At 53.2% G+C, this 17,381-nt stretch overlaps 8 protein-coding genes across 8 annotated transcripts; 7 read left to right on the forward strand and 1 right to left on the reverse strand.

Moving 5' to 3' along the window:
- Positions 1-648: 648 nt before the first annotated feature.
- Positions 649-2,173, forward strand: CONPUDRAFT_142705 (ADP-ribosylation). Its single transcript, XM_007767914.1, has 9 exons — positions 649-728; positions 788-880; positions 942-1,027; positions 1,093-1,241; positions 1,307-1,418; positions 1,474-1,680; positions 1,753-1,791; positions 1,841-1,976; positions 2,038-2,173. The coding sequence occupies exons 1-9, from the start codon at positions 693-695 to the stop codon at positions 2,131-2,133; spliced, it is 954 nt and encodes a 317-aa protein (XP_007766104.1). The 5' UTR covers positions 649-692; the 3' UTR covers positions 2,134-2,173.
- Positions 2,174-3,006: 833 nt separating this feature from the next.
- On the forward strand, positions 3,007-4,779 carry CONPUDRAFT_163538 (uncharacterized protein; the record flags this gene model as incomplete). The annotated part of the gene is made up of 4 exons (XM_007767915.1): positions 3,007-3,205; positions 3,271-3,740; positions 3,791-4,016; positions 4,075-4,779. The coding sequence occupies exons 1-4, from the start codon at positions 3,098-3,100 to the stop codon at positions 4,777-4,779; spliced, it is 1,509 nt and encodes a 502-aa protein (XP_007766105.1). The 5' UTR covers positions 3,007-3,097.
- Positions 4,780-5,409: 630 nt separating this feature from the next.
- Positions 5,410-6,270, forward strand: CONPUDRAFT_120249 (cytochrome-c from the OXPHOS pathway). The gene is made up of 5 exons (XM_007767916.1): positions 5,410-5,508; positions 5,575-5,674; positions 5,729-5,846; positions 5,898-5,981; positions 6,040-6,270. Exons 1-5 carry the CDS (start codon positions 5,493-5,495, stop codon positions 6,046-6,048), a joined length of 327 nt encoding a protein of 108 aa, XP_007766106.1. The 5' UTR covers positions 5,410-5,492; the 3' UTR covers positions 6,049-6,270.
- A 3,273-nt stretch (positions 6,271-9,543) lies between these two features.
- CONPUDRAFT_151419 (uncharacterized protein) lies at positions 9,544-11,211 on the reverse strand (the record flags this gene model as incomplete). Its single annotated transcript, XM_007767917.1, has 3 exons — positions 9,544-9,582; positions 9,640-10,653; positions 10,714-11,211. The coding sequence occupies 3 exons, from the start codon at positions 11,209-11,211 to the stop codon at positions 9,544-9,546; spliced, it is 1,551 nt and encodes a 516-aa protein (XP_007766107.1).
- A 566-nt stretch (positions 11,212-11,777) lies between these two features.
- Positions 11,778-12,822, forward strand: CONPUDRAFT_151420 (Coq4-domain-containing protein; the record flags this gene model as incomplete). The annotated part of the gene is made up of 3 exons (XM_007767918.1): positions 11,778-12,120; positions 12,192-12,418; positions 12,475-12,822. The coding sequence occupies 3 exons, from the start codon at positions 11,778-11,780 to the stop codon at positions 12,820-12,822; spliced, it is 918 nt and encodes a 305-aa protein (XP_007766108.1).
- A 562-nt stretch (positions 12,823-13,384) lies between these two features.
- CONPUDRAFT_163542 (uncharacterized protein) lies at positions 13,385-14,081 on the forward strand (the record flags this gene model as incomplete). Its single annotated transcript, XM_007767919.1, has 3 exons — positions 13,385-13,608; positions 13,668-13,841; positions 13,935-14,081. The coding sequence occupies exons 1-3, from the start codon at positions 13,465-13,467 to the stop codon at positions 14,079-14,081; spliced, it is 465 nt and encodes a 154-aa protein (XP_007766109.1). The 5' UTR covers positions 13,385-13,464.
- Positions 14,082-14,363: 282 nt separating this feature from the next.
- Positions 14,364-15,732, forward strand: CONPUDRAFT_135860 (uncharacterized protein). The gene is made up of 6 exons (XM_007767920.1): positions 14,364-14,551; positions 14,604-14,805; positions 14,860-15,031; positions 15,106-15,206; positions 15,259-15,407; positions 15,465-15,732. The coding sequence occupies exons 1-6, from the start codon at positions 14,429-14,431 to the stop codon at positions 15,624-15,626; spliced, it is 909 nt and encodes a 302-aa protein (XP_007766110.1). The 5' UTR covers positions 14,364-14,428; the 3' UTR covers positions 15,627-15,732.
- A 312-nt stretch (positions 15,733-16,044) lies between these two features.
- Positions 16,045-17,245, forward strand: CONPUDRAFT_163544 (uncharacterized protein; the record flags this gene model as incomplete). The annotated part of the gene is made up of 6 exons (XM_007767921.1): positions 16,045-16,167; positions 16,222-16,426; positions 16,479-16,650; positions 16,720-16,820; positions 16,869-17,050; positions 17,102-17,245. 6 exons carry the CDS (start codon positions 16,045-16,047, stop codon positions 17,243-17,245), a joined length of 927 nt encoding a protein of 308 aa, XP_007766111.1.
- Positions 17,246-17,381: the final 136 nt, after the last annotated feature.

Consider the following 17,381-nt stretch of genomic DNA (forward strand, 5'->3'; position numbering starts at 1 on the left):
TTTCTCTTTGCGTGCTAAATGAAGCTTTTCAAGCGTAGCCTTGTTTACCGTCGAAGTGACACGTGTTGGCCAGCCTAGGCCGCTTTTACACCCTGGACAATACAGCATGCATACTGTGGACGAATTATCAACACACACCTCTACATCGTGCTCATCAAAGAAGAGCATGTAACGAGCGATACTTATGAATGGTTCGTCTTCTGCTACCTTCCATAAGCGCCCTTGTTGGCATTTTCACATGAGCTTTCCGAAGTCTGAAGACACATTGATACAACTTCACACTTGCCTTCCTCTTCTTCCCTTTCGAGAGCTCACAGGAGTATAAGCACTTGCTGGGCGCCAAATACATGTCCGCTTTGTTCCTCGTCTATCCCTTCTCTATAGACTGTGATACCATGGTAAGTTACGGAGGTTTTATAGTAAGAAGCCATGAAGGTTACGCTCGGCAATAGAGAAATGGCGCCGTCTAATTTCCATCTAACTCATTGCAGCGTTCCGAAGCCTGGCCAGTAGCAACACAGCCCGTGCAACGACGCGCTCGCAGAGAAGGTTCAGGGTCCGAGGCAATGATACAGCAACTCTAGGGCTAAGGGCTTTCCGGAAATATAAGCCCAGGGCAAAGTCCTAGCACGGGGCTTTCACCAAGTTCGTCTCTTTCTCTGTTTTCTGATCCGCCCGCTCCTACACATAGCATGGTCACTGCAAATCACGTATCCCAGCTATGCATTGTACGCCTCTGATATTTCTCATTTACGTCGCCTTGTTATTCATAGCTTTGTTTAAATAGCATTGCCATCAGAAACCGAGATACAAAGATGGAAACACCACCCATCCGTACTGCAGTAAAACATGCGCGAAAGCAGACAGCAAGCTCTGTACAGTAAGAATTACTTATAACCGCACCTGTTGCTGAATATTTCGTTCACTCACCCCATGCATAGGTTTGCCATGCTAGACCCAAGTTCGGAAATCACAACTATTGCGGCAAGACATGTGCTCATAAAGCCAGTTCAAATGGCGGATCGAAGTGAGTTCGGATTGTGTCAGTGATATACGTTACTTTTTTCTGAGTAAGACACCTGCGGTGAATAGACATCCGGTCAAGGACGAGTGTCTGATGCGCTGCGGAAAGCCTTGCTGCGGCAAGTTTCACTTCTGCGGCAAGAAATGTGCGACAGAGGCGGAGAAGAAGGCTCCGACGCTTCTCGAGATCCCCAAGGACCACGCGGCATATAAGAGTGGTAAGGGCGAAATCGCTAGTGCCAGTTTCACGCTGCGCTGACTAGGATTTACCCTTTTCCCATAGTCAGTCACCAATTCCAAGCTACCTGGAAACACGGCACACCATGCCCCGCTGTGCAAAGAATATACCACGTCGTTTCCACAAGCTCCGCTGGTAAGAAGTATAAGGATTATCGGTAAGTTAGGCTAGTGATAATGCCGTAACAAATATCGACTGATCATTCCCTCCAGCGCCGCGGTAGAGGGCAGAGGAAAATTCACACAGAAAGGTATGGCCGAGGGGAATGAATCGCGTCGTTGGCACGGCACAAGGCGGGCGTGTAAGCTAGGGGATAACGGACACACTACACTTTGCACCAGCGCCAACTGTTCTCTTTGTGCCATTTTGCGCACATCGTACATGATCAAATTCGTGGGCTCGAATACTGGCTGGGGAAGGTGAGCTCTTTGGTTTTAGACAGGCGATAAACACGCTGACAAACTCCACGTACCATATACGCCTTGGTAAAGGTTTGGTCGCGGGATTTACACGTCTTCAACGTCCTCTAAGTAGGCTGAGTTCTGGCTAGTACCAGTCGCAGATGCTCAGTGTATTCAGGTCGAACGACTATGTAAAGAACGCTACAGCATCTACTTCAAAGGCAATGCTCCTCAACAAGGTCGTAGTTGGCAAGGGATACAAGACCCACACCGACCAACCCTCGCTCACAGCACCTCCCGCAGGACATGACTCGGTGGGTGCAGCATATGAGATTTCGGTTATACGTTATAGATTTTTGACAACACCTGCGTTAGGTCCTAGCAGAGCCAGGAATGTCTCTGAACTACGACGAGCTGGTGGTCTACCAGGAAGAGGCAATTCGACCCGCGTACCTGGTTGTTTACGCCTGAGCGGAGATCACAATATTTGGCACACGAACTTCGAAGGTCGCGGAGATTTCCGACGCAGCGCCTGATATGGTGGATGGGCCTATTTTAGTCTGAGGTTTTGCTGTATAACATTGATGGATTCTTCCTAGTCAACTGAGCAACGTTGTAACGTCGCTCAGGGATAGTTTTTAGCAAACTCGTTGGTGGGAAGGTGATCGTGTCGAAGAATGAGGTTTGCTGTCTTGCAATGTGAATTACTTGGCGATCATCCCATAAATTTCAGACACGAGCAAAACTGTAATGAAGCGGAAATGAGTTATGGAAACGGCGATTAAGCAGATGGTCCTTCTTAAAGTTCTTTGCTTGTACGTATGTGATTAAGTATGTTCGGGCGCTTGGCTTCGTCACACCCCATCCGCATGTTTTGATTTCTGACTTGACCCAAACTTTGATTTAGCGCTCCGCCTGCATTAGAAAGCACATCGAGCGTTGTTCACCTGGATGAACATGTAAACATACATATCTTCGCTTTTGATCACCATAGGGACTTCTCGAGGCCTTGAGGGCTTCCTCTTTCAAGCGCAATGAGTACTCAGGAGAATCATCGTCGTATTTGCTATAAGGCTCTCGAAGACTTCGCCTCGTGAGTATTGGTTTTAGATATAAAGGAGGATCTGGGACAAGTCTCTGCACTCTTCGACTTTGTGGGTGCCGGTGAGGCATTGTTTGGGGTTGGATGAGGAGCCGGAAGAAGTGCTGTTGATGTCCCAGCTGAATGCTATGCGTCGGCCCAACGTCGGCCCGCCACCCGATCCGAGTCTCCGAGCAACTGCCTCCTTGAGCAAGCCCCTGATTTCTCCGTTGCTGCTGCTTTTCCCATGGCACTCATGATAGCGTTGAGACATCCGCGCTTCTCCTCCTTGTCTGCACGCACGAAACCCAGCTGATCCGACGTGGCTTTTGTTCGACCCCTGATAGCATTGTGATGCCCATAGAATCCCCAGAACGTCCTTCTCTCCAGGACGCACCGGCGGATGTGCTGTACATCATTGTCAGCTATCTCTCAGTGCTCGATGTCCTCAGCCTTAGTCTAGTGAGCGCCACCTCGTCTATTTCTTCGTCCCCATGTTCAGGCATACAAATACACGTCGCACATAGACATGCAGGTCGCTGCGCTACTTCATGCGAGACCGCAGCATATGGGCGAACCTCTACCGCACCTCCAACCTCCCCCGCCCTCCAGGGCCGCACGCGAGCCAATCGCTCGAGTTCCTGCAGGACACCCTCGTCCGCTCGTCGCGCCTCCAGCGCAACTGGGCGCCCTTCACCGCCAACCCCAGGGCCTCGCATGCCGTACGCATACCCCAGATCGACCACCTCGCGCTCGTTGCGCACCGGTGGATGCTGGTGGTGCACCGCAACACCGTCCGGTGCTGTGATCTCGAGCGGCTCGGTTCCGACGAGGAGGCAGAGCTGTCACAGAGAGATGTAGTCCACGAGAGCGTCGAAGGGGTGCGGTTCAGTGCGATGCAGGCCGTGTCGACCACTACCGCGGATGGCGTGCGGGTTTGGTACCTAGTGCTGGAGGAGACTTTCAAGGAGAACGACAGGCCATTGTATGCGACTGTGTGAGTTTCTCGGTTTCGGGAAGCGAGTTTTTACTGATCGAGTCGTTTAGCCTTGTCTTCAAACTCGAGAATCTAGTTGACGGCCCAGTGAAACTGGTCGAGATGTCTCGAGGAGTTCAAAATCCAGCCCCACTAAACAAGGTTATCATTGGTCCTCGGGCCCTAATCATCGCTGGTCAAGGGGACATCAACCACGCGGAACCACGCAAAGTGCGAGTACTCGACGTCGTCAATGAAGGGCGAGAATATCAACTCCCGCCGCATGTGTTACATGACGTGAGTACGGTTTTCTGATGTCCTCTTGTCTTCTCCGCATTCGACCGAAGTTTTTCAGAATCCCGTAACGATCAATGCCGAGATGCAGATAACATACGCGTCGACATTGACGCATATCCTATCGTTCCTAACATTTTACAGCCCTGCGCAAGGTTGGGCAACATACGTCGAAGCGTTCGCTTTGCCTCCCTTTTCAGAAACTGCCGCCACCTCTGTATCTCAAATACTAATCCTCACAAACTTCGGTCAAGCACCAGATCTCCATCTCGATGCGCTGGGCGTTCTCCAAGATTCCACGATTGATCCCCACACCGGCAACGTGCAAGTGACACTCATTGGCAAAGGCTACGATCAATGGCGCTCCACTCGCGCGTCCATCGTCCGAGTACGCTTAACCCTCTGCAATGCCGAGAACAAAGACAGTTTGGAGGGCACGACCCGAACCGGCGACGTCGGCGACATCGGGTACAATGTGTCCAGGCAAGGTCGCATCGACAAGCTCAAGCCGTTCCTCATCGACTGTGCGTTCGACGGGTGCGCACGAGCTGTGCACGACATGACGCCCCGATCGCGGATCGTCAACGCCATAACGTTTGACGACGAAGGAGATGTATGGGTCGTCATGTCGCAGGTGCAGCTCCCCGAGCCTCCCGGCGGAGGATCAAACTGGCAGATCGTGGGATTCGATGGGCTCAGAGGGCGCATTTGCAGGACATATTGGACAGGAGCGCAGAGGTTTTTGGAGGTGACGGACTTTGCTTGAGGGCATCGTCACTTTTAGGATAATAAAGAGAAACTGTACCCTTGATTGTAGCTCGCGAGAGAGAGAGAAAACCTCTTTGGCCTGTCGAGTCCTAAACGCGAAGGTTGAAGCCTGAAGTCAAGGTTTTGTCCACAGCTCCGATTCGCTCCGATGACAGTTATATCATGGCAGTTTTTTTGTCGCTGTTGTCTCACCAGGTCCATCTGATTGTGATTTGCCCGCTCATTGTGTGAGATTGTGAATGCGGGCGGTGTTACACTGCGTTGCAAGCCACGTATGAGCAGTTTGAGGTCCGCTTTGGAGCCACTATACCAGAATACGATGCCTCTGCTCTCATAATGCCCTTGCATATCCGTGTCGCATGATCCTTGAGGTGTCTCGGAGTGAGAGGAAGCATAAGAAGGCAGGATGACGACGACGATGACGGAGGTGGCAGACCAATGGCAAGACGTCGCATCGGCGCGGGTTGTACAACTTGACGCCGATCTGCCCGGCGCGGAATAGCCCCGCGGCCTCCGATTGGGTGATGCGGGCCAATGGACAACGGAGAAAACCGGCAGGCACATCGGCACGGTCGGAACGCGAAACTATTTTATTAGGCCACCGGCTCCTTATCCCTTCTTCAAACTGTTCCTCTACATCCTCGAGACGTTCACGTCCCTCCGTCCCGCCCTCCTCCTCTATTTCTCCACCTATCCCATAGACTTCTAGACATGCCTTACGCTGCTGGTAAGTCACTCTGTTTATACTCGGCAGACGAGGAACAAGAGAACTGACGCGAGCTTTACTCAAAAGGTGACGCTGGTAAGGGAGCCGGTCTCTTCAAGACTCGCTGCGCTCAGTGCCACACCGTCGGTGCTGGTGAGCCGAACAAGGTCGGCCCCAACCTTCACGGGTACGTCGTTGAGCTTCGGAGGGGTGACAGCGCGTGCTGATTGTCTTTGTGTAGCCTCTTCGGTCGCAAGACTGGTCAGGTTGAGGGCTTCAGCTATACTGCTGCCAACGTCAACAAGGGTGTGACCTGGAGTGAAGAGACCCTCTTTGAGTACCTCGAGAACCCCAAGAAGGTGTGTTTGCCTCCATACTCTATCCTTGCATTTCGCTGATAGGCATCATAGTACATCCCCGGAACCAAAATGGCCTTTGCTGGTCTCAAGAAGGAGAAGGACCGTAACGACCTCATTACCTGGTTGAAGGAATCGGTGAGTTGACTCTTCGGTTTTAGCTGTGGACCCCATTGCTGACTTTGCACGCTTTTAGACCGCCTAATTTATCATGTCTTTTCTCTTAGACGACCCACCTCATACACGGACTATTCTACGGATCTTTGTCTGGTCTTAGTGATATAGACGACCACTTGCGCACCTCCACCTCCACTCATCCATCACCTACACACTATTTACTTGCAGTATACGTCTTATGGATTAGGCCAGTAATCATGTCCGTTGCCGTTTCCTTGGGTTTGTCTAGCGCGATCACAATGAGATACCCTCGCGTCCTCGCGTGTCATTATTTGAGAAGTTTGCCTAAGAATCTCTGATCCCTTGCACTTGAAGTTATTATCTGGATGCGGCAGCGTAGGCGTTTTTTTCTCTCTGTTTTAGTGATGACGTCAGAATGGCCTCATGTCTAAATGGAGCACAGCTAGTACAAGCGTTCCTTGAACCAACTCTTGAGTTGCAGATACGCCACGATAGGGTATCGTCAGAGCTGACGTTGCAGAACAAGCCTCCACAACTACGATTCGAAGGAAGACGTGTTCTATCCATTCACGCCTCCTTACCCCGGAATAGTATACCATGACTTGAAGCTCTGAAGGCACGCGCATCAATTATGCTGCGCCAGGCTGCGTCTGTATTCACAAACAAAGACCATTTCCACGCGACACCTGTCAGTGGTACTTGACCGGCGAAACAACCCTGACACCTTTTGCTTCTTGCTTTTTCACGGCTCTGCACATAGGATCTATCCGCAGCAACTAGGCAAGCAACATCGTAGAAGGCTGCCTTCGTCAGCATGCCCATCACAAGCTTTAGCCTCTCTCAGGCCCTCAAGAAGTGGCTTCGTGAGTGACTTTCCTGCAAACCAGAGAAAACGTAGTAGCCTCTCGCTGATGAAAAAGACCAAAGGGAAGCTCTATGTGCGTAAGGGCACAGTAGTCCCCGATGTCCTGGAACCTGTAAGCGAGAAGAAACTTGAAGAACCAGCCGAAGAGCCCATCAAACGAACGCCGCCCGACCCACAAGAGGCATGCCACCCGTGCCTTCACATTCCGGAGATTCTGCTTCTCATATTTGAGGATATGGATAGGCGCACTCTCGCGCGAGTGGCGCTGGTGTGCCAGATGTTCAACGGTCCAGCAGCGGATATGCTGTATGCGCAGGCGGAGCACTTTGTCGAGATACTGGAGTGTTTGCCTTCGGACTTATGGGTGCTCCGGTCGCTGCGCTACGAAGCGTCACGCGCACAGGCTGCTGCGAAGGTAGCTTCCGCCAGCGGTGCACAGCTGGGGTCTGCGCTAAGCGCGAGCGAATGTATTGACTGGAAGATGGTGCGTTTCCTCGTTTTGCTAAAGATGGTTTCCAACTCTGCTGACCGCGCTCAATCACCCCCACCGTGATTACGTTCTATGTGATCAAGACTTTTTGTCGAGACATGAGAGCAAGCGACTGGGTTGTTCTGCTCAGCAGAACTGCCAAGCTGCGGACTTATGATTGTTTTCATGACTCAGGCTTGATGCTAGGTGACATTCGGCGGACTTTCATAGGAGATAATGTCTACAAAGCACTGACAGAACCTGAATGGGTCGAACAAAGACCGACATGCTTCTTCCCCAACCTACAGACCTTACGCCTTAACGGACCCGGGTACCAGGACCTGCGACCCCTCTGTCGTTTGCTATTTCCTCTTCCTAACCTCCGAGTGCTTGATCTGTCCCGTCAAGCAGCCAGTGGGGTGTTTGAGCATGTTGAAACCCTGCAAATCAACACATTTCCGCTTCTCGAGACGCTCATGATACGCGGTGGTAGTGCGTTTCAACAATCACTTCCGGCGTCTAGCGTTGCTGGTGTCGCCAAGATTCTGCGCCATGTCTCCGGTATACCCATCAGCGACATTGAATCACTGGGGCAACTATCGACATTGCCCCGTCTCGAAATAGTGGATCTAATGGTCTCATCTGAGCTAAAGGACAAGGTAGATGCCGAGATAGCTGTTCAGGACGTGAATGTGTATCATAACTTTAATGCACTCAAAGTTACGACGGACGACCTGAGGAACGGTGTACGTGCGCTTCAGGCTTTGCTCTCGCCAACATCGACAGGCGGCGAAACATTTCCCTCCAAAGAACCTCATCGGCAGCGGGGCATAGAGCACTTCACGCTCGACGCAACAGGCTGCTCAGATCCCGACAGTCTACCCCTCTTCACCGCCGCCCTTGCCCAGCACGTCCCGCACAACAAGCTCCGCGAGCTCACACTCACCATGACCTGGCCGGACAAACACGCGCCAGCCAACCTCCGGACAATGCACGAGAACCTGCGCCCCCTCGCGCCCTTCTTCCAGCTCACCGCACTCGACGTCCGCTGGTCCTACGTGCCCTTGCACGGCCAGCCAGGCGCAACATCCCAGCTCACGAGCCAGCCTCGCGAACTCTCGAGCGACCAGGTGCTGGCGCTCGCGAGCTGCTGGCCGCTGCTCACCGATCTCCGGCTCGCGCCACTCAGCCGGCCGCTGAGCATGGTGCAGCTCGTCGCGCTTCTCGGCGTGTGTCCGCGACTCGTGAGTGTGCGGCTGGACGTCGAGGTGTCTCCCGCGGATGTCCGTGCGCTGCTTCGACAGGTTGCCGGAAATGACACTGCCAGCGGCGGAGGCAGCGGAGGCGATGGCTCAACCACGCTGGCAGGCCCCGCGACACAGTGTTTCGACGGGGTAAGAACGCTGATGCTGACCCACACCCCGTTAACGCCTCCAAGAGCTGACCGTCTCGCGAAGTTGCTGGCGCGGATGACGCCTAACCTGTCGAACGTCGAGGTCGGGGGAAACTCGTCGGTGTGGACTACACACCAAGAAACTAAATTCTGGAAGGACGTGCTATTGCTCAAGCATGCTGAGGTGGATAAGGCTCGCCAGGGGCGGTAGAGCCTGATATGCGATAGGCTGAGTATGATGGATGTGTTTGACGGGCAGAAAAGGGTGATTTTATTATAACGAGTATTCGAATATCTACAAAGGTTGGCCTTAAGCCTAGCGTAGTTCAACATTCATCTAAGAACATGTAGCCATACGAAGTCTATCCTATACGCAAGGTAACAGCGGAAGCTCTGGCAGTCGATAATAATACATAACTGAAACTGTGTGGCATAAATACAACAGAAGATTGAACAATCAATGAAGAACCCGAATGAGCGTCGTATACACATGGTGTGGTAATACAAAGAAGGATATCTAACGATACAGTGGGTAGATAGCTATGGCGATGCTAGGCTATACATGATAGCAAACAGATCTATGAAATATTAAGTGAATGTTGATGATGAAATGATATCGATGAAACCCCATTTTGAAGAACAAGCATCCTGTGTGAGCTAGAAATACAAAAGGCCGACGCGAGAAACCAGTGAAGCACAAATAGAAAGATGATGAAAGAAAGTCTAGTTCCGGGATGAAACAATCGTGTGTCCTGGATGATCAGTACCCCAGTGCCTGAGTCCACACCTTGAAACGCCAAGGCAAACTAGGCAACATCGTCGACGTATGAATCGTTCACGCAGCATCTTCCCGACAATACGCGCTTGAATCCACCTATCGAAATGAACAAGGGTGAGAACGAGCGCACTCGGTTCGAACAGCCCGACTGACCGTACCTGTGACGAAGCCCCCCGCACGACTCTCCGAGTCGCCGCGCGGCGCCTGGCTGCTGGCCGGCGAGAACACGGATCGCCCCGCCTGCGGGACGGTGAACACCGCCGGGATGTTCGGCTCGACCTTGCTCGACCTCGAGGGTGCGCTCCTTTGGTCGGATGACAAGGCGAGCGTGCGCGGGACGAGCGTCGGGCTCGTCGGCAAAGATAAGACGCCGTCAATGCTCATGCTCGCGTGACGGCTGGCAGGCAGATTGGCTGCTGCCGGGCCGGGGTCGTAATAGTTGGCCTCGTTGGTGCTCGCATGTAGCCGAGAGAACTCGAGGGTTTCGACGGCGGAGGCGTGTTTCGCGGTGGTGCTCTTTCTGACGGATACATCCTGCGAGTATTGGGACACCGGGCTGTACGGTTGTGTGCTGCCGCTCTGTTTGCGTCTGTGGCCCTGGCCTTGGCTTTGAGGGTCGGGTACGACGTCGCGGCGCTTGCGAGGAGGAGGGGGGACGACAGAAGGCTCTGCGAACATGACCGTGGAGAGACTCCGCGCGATGCTCATCTCTGACTCGCCGCTCCTTCGTGGAGCGAAAGTCTGTGGGACATCTGAGTGAAGGTTTGGCGAGGTAGATGAGGAGAGGTTGGCTCTGCGGCTACGACTGATGGCGCCCATAAGGGAGGCTGAAGTTGATTGACACCTTCTGCGCGTCTCGCTGAGTGCGTTGCAGGAATGAAAGTCGAGCAACCATCCAGCCTTGAAATGCTCGCCACAGTAAGGACAGATGTGCTTCGAGGGTTGGGTCTTCTCGCCCAGGACAGTGAAGCTGCTGACGCTCCTGGACCCACACGAGGACGGCTTGCGACTGCGCGAGTCTATCTGCGTCCCGATATCGTGGATGTGCAAGTGGTACTTGAGCGCCTCGACGGAGCGCAGACGGTTATTGCACCCGAGGCGCGGGCAGATGAGGTCGGCGCCGCTGGATGCGCCGGAACGCTGGAGAGTTTTCATAGCTTCGCATTGCTGTGGGGGACAAGTTTAGTCATGCGGGTATAGTTGTTTGATGAGGAACACAGGACGCACAGCAGCATTGAGATCCACCATATCCGACCGTCGATAGTGCACTTTCGGGTTAGGCCTCCATCCATGGCCTATGGTCGATTGTCCGTCGGAAGCACCGCCCAGGGTGAGAACGGAGTGTCGATCGTCGGAGCTGGCACCATCGCGGATAATCTGCTGATCTGGCTGTGTCGCATTGTATTTGGCGACTATCTCTTGCGCAGCGCTCAAGGAGGGCTCCGAGCCGTATCCGGCGGGCTCGGTGTCGGGGATGAGTCGCTTTGCGCGCAGGTTGAGAGGGAGGGTGGGAGGAACACCCGGCCGAGACGCGTGGTTATCCGCCTTCTCGCTGCCTTCAACCCTCGTTGCCTGCAGGCCTGGGTGGTGAGAAACATCAAGAAAAGCAGCGGCGAGTCTGTTGGTTAGCGTGGGACTTGCTATATCAGTGACTGCGCTCCGATGTCTGACCGTCGTATCTCGCAGAGTAGAGACGGTAGAGATGGTGTCTGTTGATGGACGCATCGCGTACGAGATGCGGATAGGGATGTTCTAGCGAAGGTTCTTGGCGAACAGGAGAAGGGTCAGAGTGAGGAAAGGACCTTGAAGAGGACGAGAAGAGGCCAAGCTCCCGACGGAGAGGAGGGACATCCTAGGGAGAGGTTATATAGGTTGGGATTATGACTGTGGCCTTCGTTACTATGCCGTGGGGGTTTCTGTGGCCAAGCGCTGAGCATCGACCATTTCGAGACATCATGATGGACTCATCGTGTTTACCACACAGCTTAGAACCATCAAGAAGTCACCTATTGTTGGTGCATTGGCCCGAGTGGCTGCCCGTAGTCTTCAAGCAGAACAAGGCGAACGTCGTAAAAACTGATGAACGGCACTTGAGAGAGATGGAACGTTGAGACAAGTAAATGAGTAGCCGGCGAACGAGACATCAAAAATTGGGACTGGGGTCGCAAAGGGCTTCAGGGGCTCATGAAACACGTGTTAAGGTTAGGGTCTATTTACAGCCATGCCACTGCTGTGAATACACCCGGAGTGCTTCCGTTGCATTGACCTGCACCGTTCACCGACTCTACGCAATGCTGACCGCCCCACTTGTGCAGAGCTCGCGCTCTACTTTGCTACACCACCCGTCGTTTTCACTGCTAGGAAAGTCGGAGAAAGTTTATGCGTCTGTCGCGCGACGCCTTGACCGCGCCCAGCACGGGTACGCGTCTCAAACCATTGCAACCGTTTCACGGTCGATCCTTCGCCCCGGGACCGCTACTCCTGCTGCATTGTCTCTGACTACGAGCCGCAAGTACAACACCGGGTCCCGTTTACCACCCGCTTATCCCGGACACATACCCCTAAGCACGTTGGAGAATGGCATTCTGGCAGTGGGGTCAGCCGTCATGGCGTTCCTGGACCCCCGACGTGCAGGTGCGCGCGCCTCTCGTGGCTCCTTGTACTTTTTTGACGTGACTGATGATATTCATTGTGCTCTTATGAAGATATGGTGGCTGCCCTCGGCGAAACAACTGCTGGATCTACACTTGTGAAGCTCCGCGACGCGATGCTAGAGTCTCCCGAGGGCCGACGCATCCTACGTGATCGACCACGCATACATTCAACCACGATTAACATGGATCGGCTACGAAGCTTGCCGAATGGGACATGGGGGAGGGCATATGTGGGCTGGTTAGATTCTTGTCGCGTCACCCCGGACTCGAGAGATCCGGTGAGTCTTCATAGCTGAGTTTCGAATGTGCCCCGAACCGAACTTATACGCTACAGGTTCACTATATCTCCGATCCCGAACTCGCGTACGTCATGCAGCGCTACAGAGAAACGCACGATTTCTATCACGCCCTCTTCGGGTTACGCGTGAATGCCCTCCCCGAGCTCGCCGTCAAGGCCTTCGAGTTTACCAATCTGGGCTTCCCCATGACCGCCATGGCTCTCGGGGCTGCGGTCAAACTCAAGCCTGCTCAGCGCGAGAAGCTTCTTTCTCAGTACATTCCCTGGGCCGTCAAGTGCGGAAGTAGCTCTCGGAATCTCTTGACTGTGTACTGGGAGAAGAGATGGGAGCAGGACCTCAGCGAGCTGCATAAAGAGCTTGGAGTTTGGAACCCACCAGCATGAATATGTTTGTACTGAGCTCCTTATTAGCTTGTTTTGCTAATCACTCCCCACTCTAACGTTATGATAATAGATGGTTGCTATATGCTTCGCTGGACAATGGCGCTCACCGTATTTGCGACTCTGAAGACTATAAAGTCATCTTCACTGTTCGAGCAAGCTAACAGGTCTATCGAGCTGATGAACGAAGTCTCAGTTCTTTTGCTTCTGTGACATATCGCGCGCGTTGGCTGTCATCCGCCGTCTGGCCGTACTCCTTGATGGGATTTCAGCGCAAAAAGACACAACGGTACTTTTAAGAAGTTAATCACCACGCAATGTACCCTCCGAAGTACATCCCTGATTCTGAAGTAAAAGTTGCCGGGAATGGCCGCCTTTAGGCCCTGACCGGATACTTGTCCCCCGTCGCCTTGGAGGGGAAGCTGCGGGCATGCCAGACCGTATTTTCTGGGAGAGGCCGGGATAACCATATGGTCCCTTTGCGATTGCTTCACGACGGCACGAACCCTGCTCATCACGCACCTTTGATGAAGGTGACGAGCTACGGGCTACCATCGCCTCACATGAAAAGTATAAAGGGAGCGGCATGCGAGTGATTCAAGGGCATCGTCACTCAGGTCGTACACGAGCACCCAACAGTCAACCATGAAGTTCACTGCTGCTAGCGCCCTCTCTTGCGCCGCTCTCGCCGCCGCGTCTGCCGTCACACAGGAGAAACGCGCCGACTGCCCCGAGGCATCACGCTTTGGCGTCCTTCAGGTCGTGCCCTCCAACCTCACCGTCGGCTCCGTGAGTACCCGTGTCTGCGCGACTGAAGGTGAAAGTGCTGAGACATTGACTGGCAACAGGGCTTCACTATCCACACCGACTTCAGCTGCGCGCGCACCTTCGGCATCGTGCCCAAGTACACGGACTACTACATCTCCGTGCCCGAGGGCAACAACGGACACGAGCCGCCCGTGCTGCTCTACCGCCGCGACTACAACCCCGCCGGTGGCGACTGGGACACCTTCACTGCTGATGTGCGTTTTCGCGACTGCTCCTCGCACATTCCGTATCTGGCTATGTTTAAACGTTTTGCTGACTTGTGGTTGACGGAACGAATCTGCATGCAGGTCCCTGCCGCGTTCTACTTCAACGCGAGCTACGCTGTCGAAGTGCAGGTAACGTACCCCCAGAATGGCACGGACGGCCAGCAGTACTTCACGATGGGCTCTACTTACCTCCCGATCGACCTCACTGTTCCCCAAGACCCTAACTAAATGCCCATTGGGCTGACGTTGGTGATGACGCGGTGGCTTGGACATTTGCTTATAGTTAGCTAGCCGTTGGGACTTTGATATACACGTCATGATAATCCACTGTTTTGGGACGGAATGGATTCGAGAAAGCGTCGAGAAAGCCATACAACCTACAAGGGTCGCCGGTCCGGGCTCTTGTCCACTCTGAAGAGCAAGCCGCGGACTTGCGGACCGCGTGCCTGGAACATGCCGAAAAAGTCTAATTGGGCGCCGTTCTCCGGTGCAGGCCCCACGCGACGAGCCCTTGAACACATCCCCTAAGTATCCTCGTCGCTCAACACCATCCCCTCAGCGCGTGCGCTCTCGCTATGCGCGTGAAAGAGTACTCCGCATCTGTTTTTGTCGATGGAAAGGCTCTTGACGAGCTCGACGTGAGTGTGGACGAGGCGAGGCATACTGCTACGTGCTACATTCCGTCCCAGGCTGGAAAGGTAAGAGAAGGCTCGGTTTGCGCATATAGCCACTTGCTGACGGCCTCTCTAGAAGTTTATGGTCGAATGGAGATGCTTGTCGAAGTCTCGGACGCATTGGAGCTCTGGTAGGGTAGGGGTCGATGGCGTGTGGTGTAAAGGCAAGGTGATTAGGTCCGCGCGGTCCGGGCAAGAAGACTCAGCCAGGCGTTCGTACTTTACCGTGGACAAGACGACCACAAGAGATTTTATGTTCTCGAACATTAATCTTACCGGTGCGTGCGCAGTATGCCATTCAATATCGTTATCGAGGTTAAACGCTGCTGAAGACGACGAAACATATCTTCACGTCCCTGACCTGGACAAACTCGGCGGGATCACGCTCGACATCGTACGAGGCGTGCCCGAAACTCACTATAGCTCTCCTGAGCACAGGCGGTCCGTCAAAGACTCGAGAACCATGCATGAGAGAGCGAAGAAAGCGCTAGTGCATTGTGTTGGGTGTGTGCCTAGCGTCATTACTCTTCACACTACGTCAAACGAGCTACTGATTCAATTCACGCTCGTCTGGTCAGTTTCGGAAGAGAGAAGAAGCGTCCAATCCCCAGCGCAAGGACCCACAAAGTGCGCCCCACACGATCAACGCTTCATTTCATATTTAAATATCGTCCTCTGGGTACGTCTACGAGAGCAGAGTCAGCTCAATCCCCGTACTTACGTTGTCATAGCTGTCCTTCAAGCCCAGGGCATCGCCTCTCTACCAGTCCCGCAACGCGCTCCTATCAAGCGCTCAGAAACTATTGATGACGACGTCATTATCATTGACGACGGGCCGGAGAATCCCGCGGCGTTTAATGCGAACATACACGCGCTTGAGGTGAGATTACTGCCTTGTAGTACTTGACTACTCTAACATTCGAACATTCTTCTTGAGAAGAGAAAATTGAACCGACTTCGCGCACGACAAGCCGCCTCGAACAGGACCCCCGTCAAATCGGAACCGGGTGCACCTCCCGCGAAACGCCGAGTGAAACGCGAGCCCGACGGCAGTCGTTCTGGCCAAGCTACGGAGGTCATCATCATTGACTCAGACTAAGCTTGAAGGCAGCTGCATTCTAAACAGCCATCCGATCGTTAGGCACTTCAATATAGTTCTACATACTAGTCAAACCATATCGCATCGCTTTTGTACTTAATACCCCCTGTATACATAGTAGCTTCACGACACTGACAATCGATCAAATCAACATAATTGCAAAAGACGCGCCGCGTTTGACGGCTGTCATGCGGCAAGCGCGTCACAACCGCTACGCGTCTTCCCTCTATCATCTCGCGTTCCTCGGGGCTTAGTCTCTTAATCAAAGGGTTCAGTCTGCCGCGACACGTTCTCCCTTCAGAGGCAAGGATCATCTTTGGCGACACGTTCAAAGTAGAGCTTGCGCCTCTACAACCCTACTTCAGAGTCACGTTTGAAACACGTTGTCAAGGAGCAAATCAAGTGCAAATCATTTGGCATGCGCGTCGGCGATTTCTCTGCTTCCGTCTTGGTGGACGGCAGCCCTCTGGACGAGTTTGATGTTGTTGTTGATGAGGAGAAGCTAAGCGCGACGTGTTACGTCCCTTCAGAGGCGGGAAAGGTGAGTAAACTAGTTGCTCCGTCTAGGTCAGATCTCAGCTATCAGACAAACTAGAAATTCAGCGTCCGATGGAAATGCTGGGAAGAGATCCGCACGATGGAGAGTGGTGGATACATTTCTGTGGACGACATTACCTGTAAAACAGGGAACGTCGTGCGGACCGGCATATTGGGAACGTCGGATACTAAGGAGCGCTCAGGCATCTCCTTGGACCGCGAAACGACCCAAGACTTCGTCTTCTCTAACGTAAAGCTAACAGGTGCATGATTTTCCAACCATGCAAGACTCTCATAAGCCAAATTGAAAAACAGATGACGAAGCGTATCTTCGTACTCACGGCCTCGAGAAAGTCGGCGAGATAAAACTCACAATAAAGCGGGGCATCTCGGCGCTGAAGACTGTACCCATGCTGTATAACAATGGCGTCAAGGAATTTGAACCTGTTAATGAGAAGCTGGGCAAAACTATGGTGCACCGCGTCGGGTATGCTGCTTGCCCTTGATACTAGATATCCTCATATTAATGGCAGAGCCGCCTTCTCGGACGACTCAGGTTTGGCAAACAAAGGAAGCGTTCAATACCAAGAGAAGGATGGCACTTCAGTGCATCAACGGATCCGTTCATTTACTTCATCTTCAGGTACCGGCCCTTAGGTGCGTCAAATGACACGGTGTGCAGGCGCAAGCTGATACGCCCGCTAGATGTTCTGCAAGCGCAAGGAATAGCTCCTCGCGCGACTCCAGCAAGTGAAAGAGAAAGCTCTGTTGCAGTCGATGCAGCCCCGGAGGACGTTCCCGAGACGAGTAACGATGTTCCTTCACAGCAGCCCGGTTTGTCAGATATTAGCACACGCATGCTCGATGCGCGCATCAAGGCTTTGAAGGTACTACGTCAGTTTTGAGAGCGGTCTTTTGGCTAACCCTCTTTTGCCTAGGATGAACTTGCCCAGCTTGAGGCTTTGCGTAACCCTGCTATTGCAGCTAAGGTCAAGGAAGAGCCGGCCGAACGTCCTGCCAAGCGGGTCAAACGCGAGCACGGACGTTCAGCGATTCCCATTGAGGTTATCGAACTGGATTGAGCTGTCGCTATTCTTGCGAGTCCGGCTTCGAACGTTTCATGCCACGTTCCCGCACCAGGCGCTTGTGCCCTCGACACTCTGCATTTTAATTCTTGCAATCGTTCAATACGTGCTTCTAAGGCTCTATCTTACATGC

The sequence above is a fragment of the Coniophora puteana genome (assembly GCF_000271625.1).
Source record: "Coniophora puteana RWD-64-598 SS2 unplaced genomic scaffold CONPUscaffold_3, whole genome shotgun sequence".
Classification (NCBI taxonomy): Eukaryota; Fungi; Basidiomycota; class Agaricomycetes; order Boletales; family Coniophoraceae; genus Coniophora; species Coniophora puteana.

What these genes read in the sequence shown, in the direction of transcription:
- CONPUDRAFT_142705 (XM_007767914.1), top strand. Translation starts at nt 693, where the DNA reads ATGGTCACTGCAAATCACGTATCCCAGCTATGCATT. An exon ending in AAGAAGTATAAGGATTATCG is followed by an intron (nt 1,419 to 1,473) that starts GTAAGTTAGGCT and finishes CATTCCCTCCAG; the next exon opens with CGCCGCGGTAGAGGGCAGAG. An exon ending in ACGTCTTCAACGTCCTCTAA is followed by an intron (nt 1,792 to 1,840) that starts GTAGGCTGAGTT and finishes CAGTGTATTCAG; the next exon opens with GTCGAACGACTATGTAAAGA.
- CONPUDRAFT_120249 (XM_007767916.1), top strand. An exon ending in GTCGGCCCCAACCTTCACGG is followed by an intron (nt 5,675 to 5,728) that starts GTACGTCGTTGA and finishes GTCTTTGTGTAG; the next exon opens with CCTCTTCGGTCGCAAGACTG. An exon ending in ACCTCGAGAACCCCAAGAAG is followed by an intron (nt 5,847 to 5,897) that starts GTGTGTTTGCCT and finishes TAGGCATCATAG; the next exon opens with TACATCCCCGGAACCAAAAT.
- CONPUDRAFT_135860 (XM_007767920.1), top strand. Translation starts at nt 14,429, where the DNA reads ATGCGCGTGAAAGAGTACTCCGCATCTGTTTTTGTCGATGGAAAGGCT. An exon ending in TTCCGTCCCAGGCTGGAAAG is followed by an intron (nt 14,552 to 14,603) that starts GTAAGAGAAGGC and finishes CGGCCTCTCTAG; the next exon opens with AAGTTTATGGTCGAATGGAG. An exon ending in CTCGAACATTAATCTTACCG is followed by an intron (nt 14,806 to 14,859) that starts GTGCGTGCGCAG and finishes ACGCTGCTGAAG; the next exon opens with ACGACGAAACATATCTTCAC.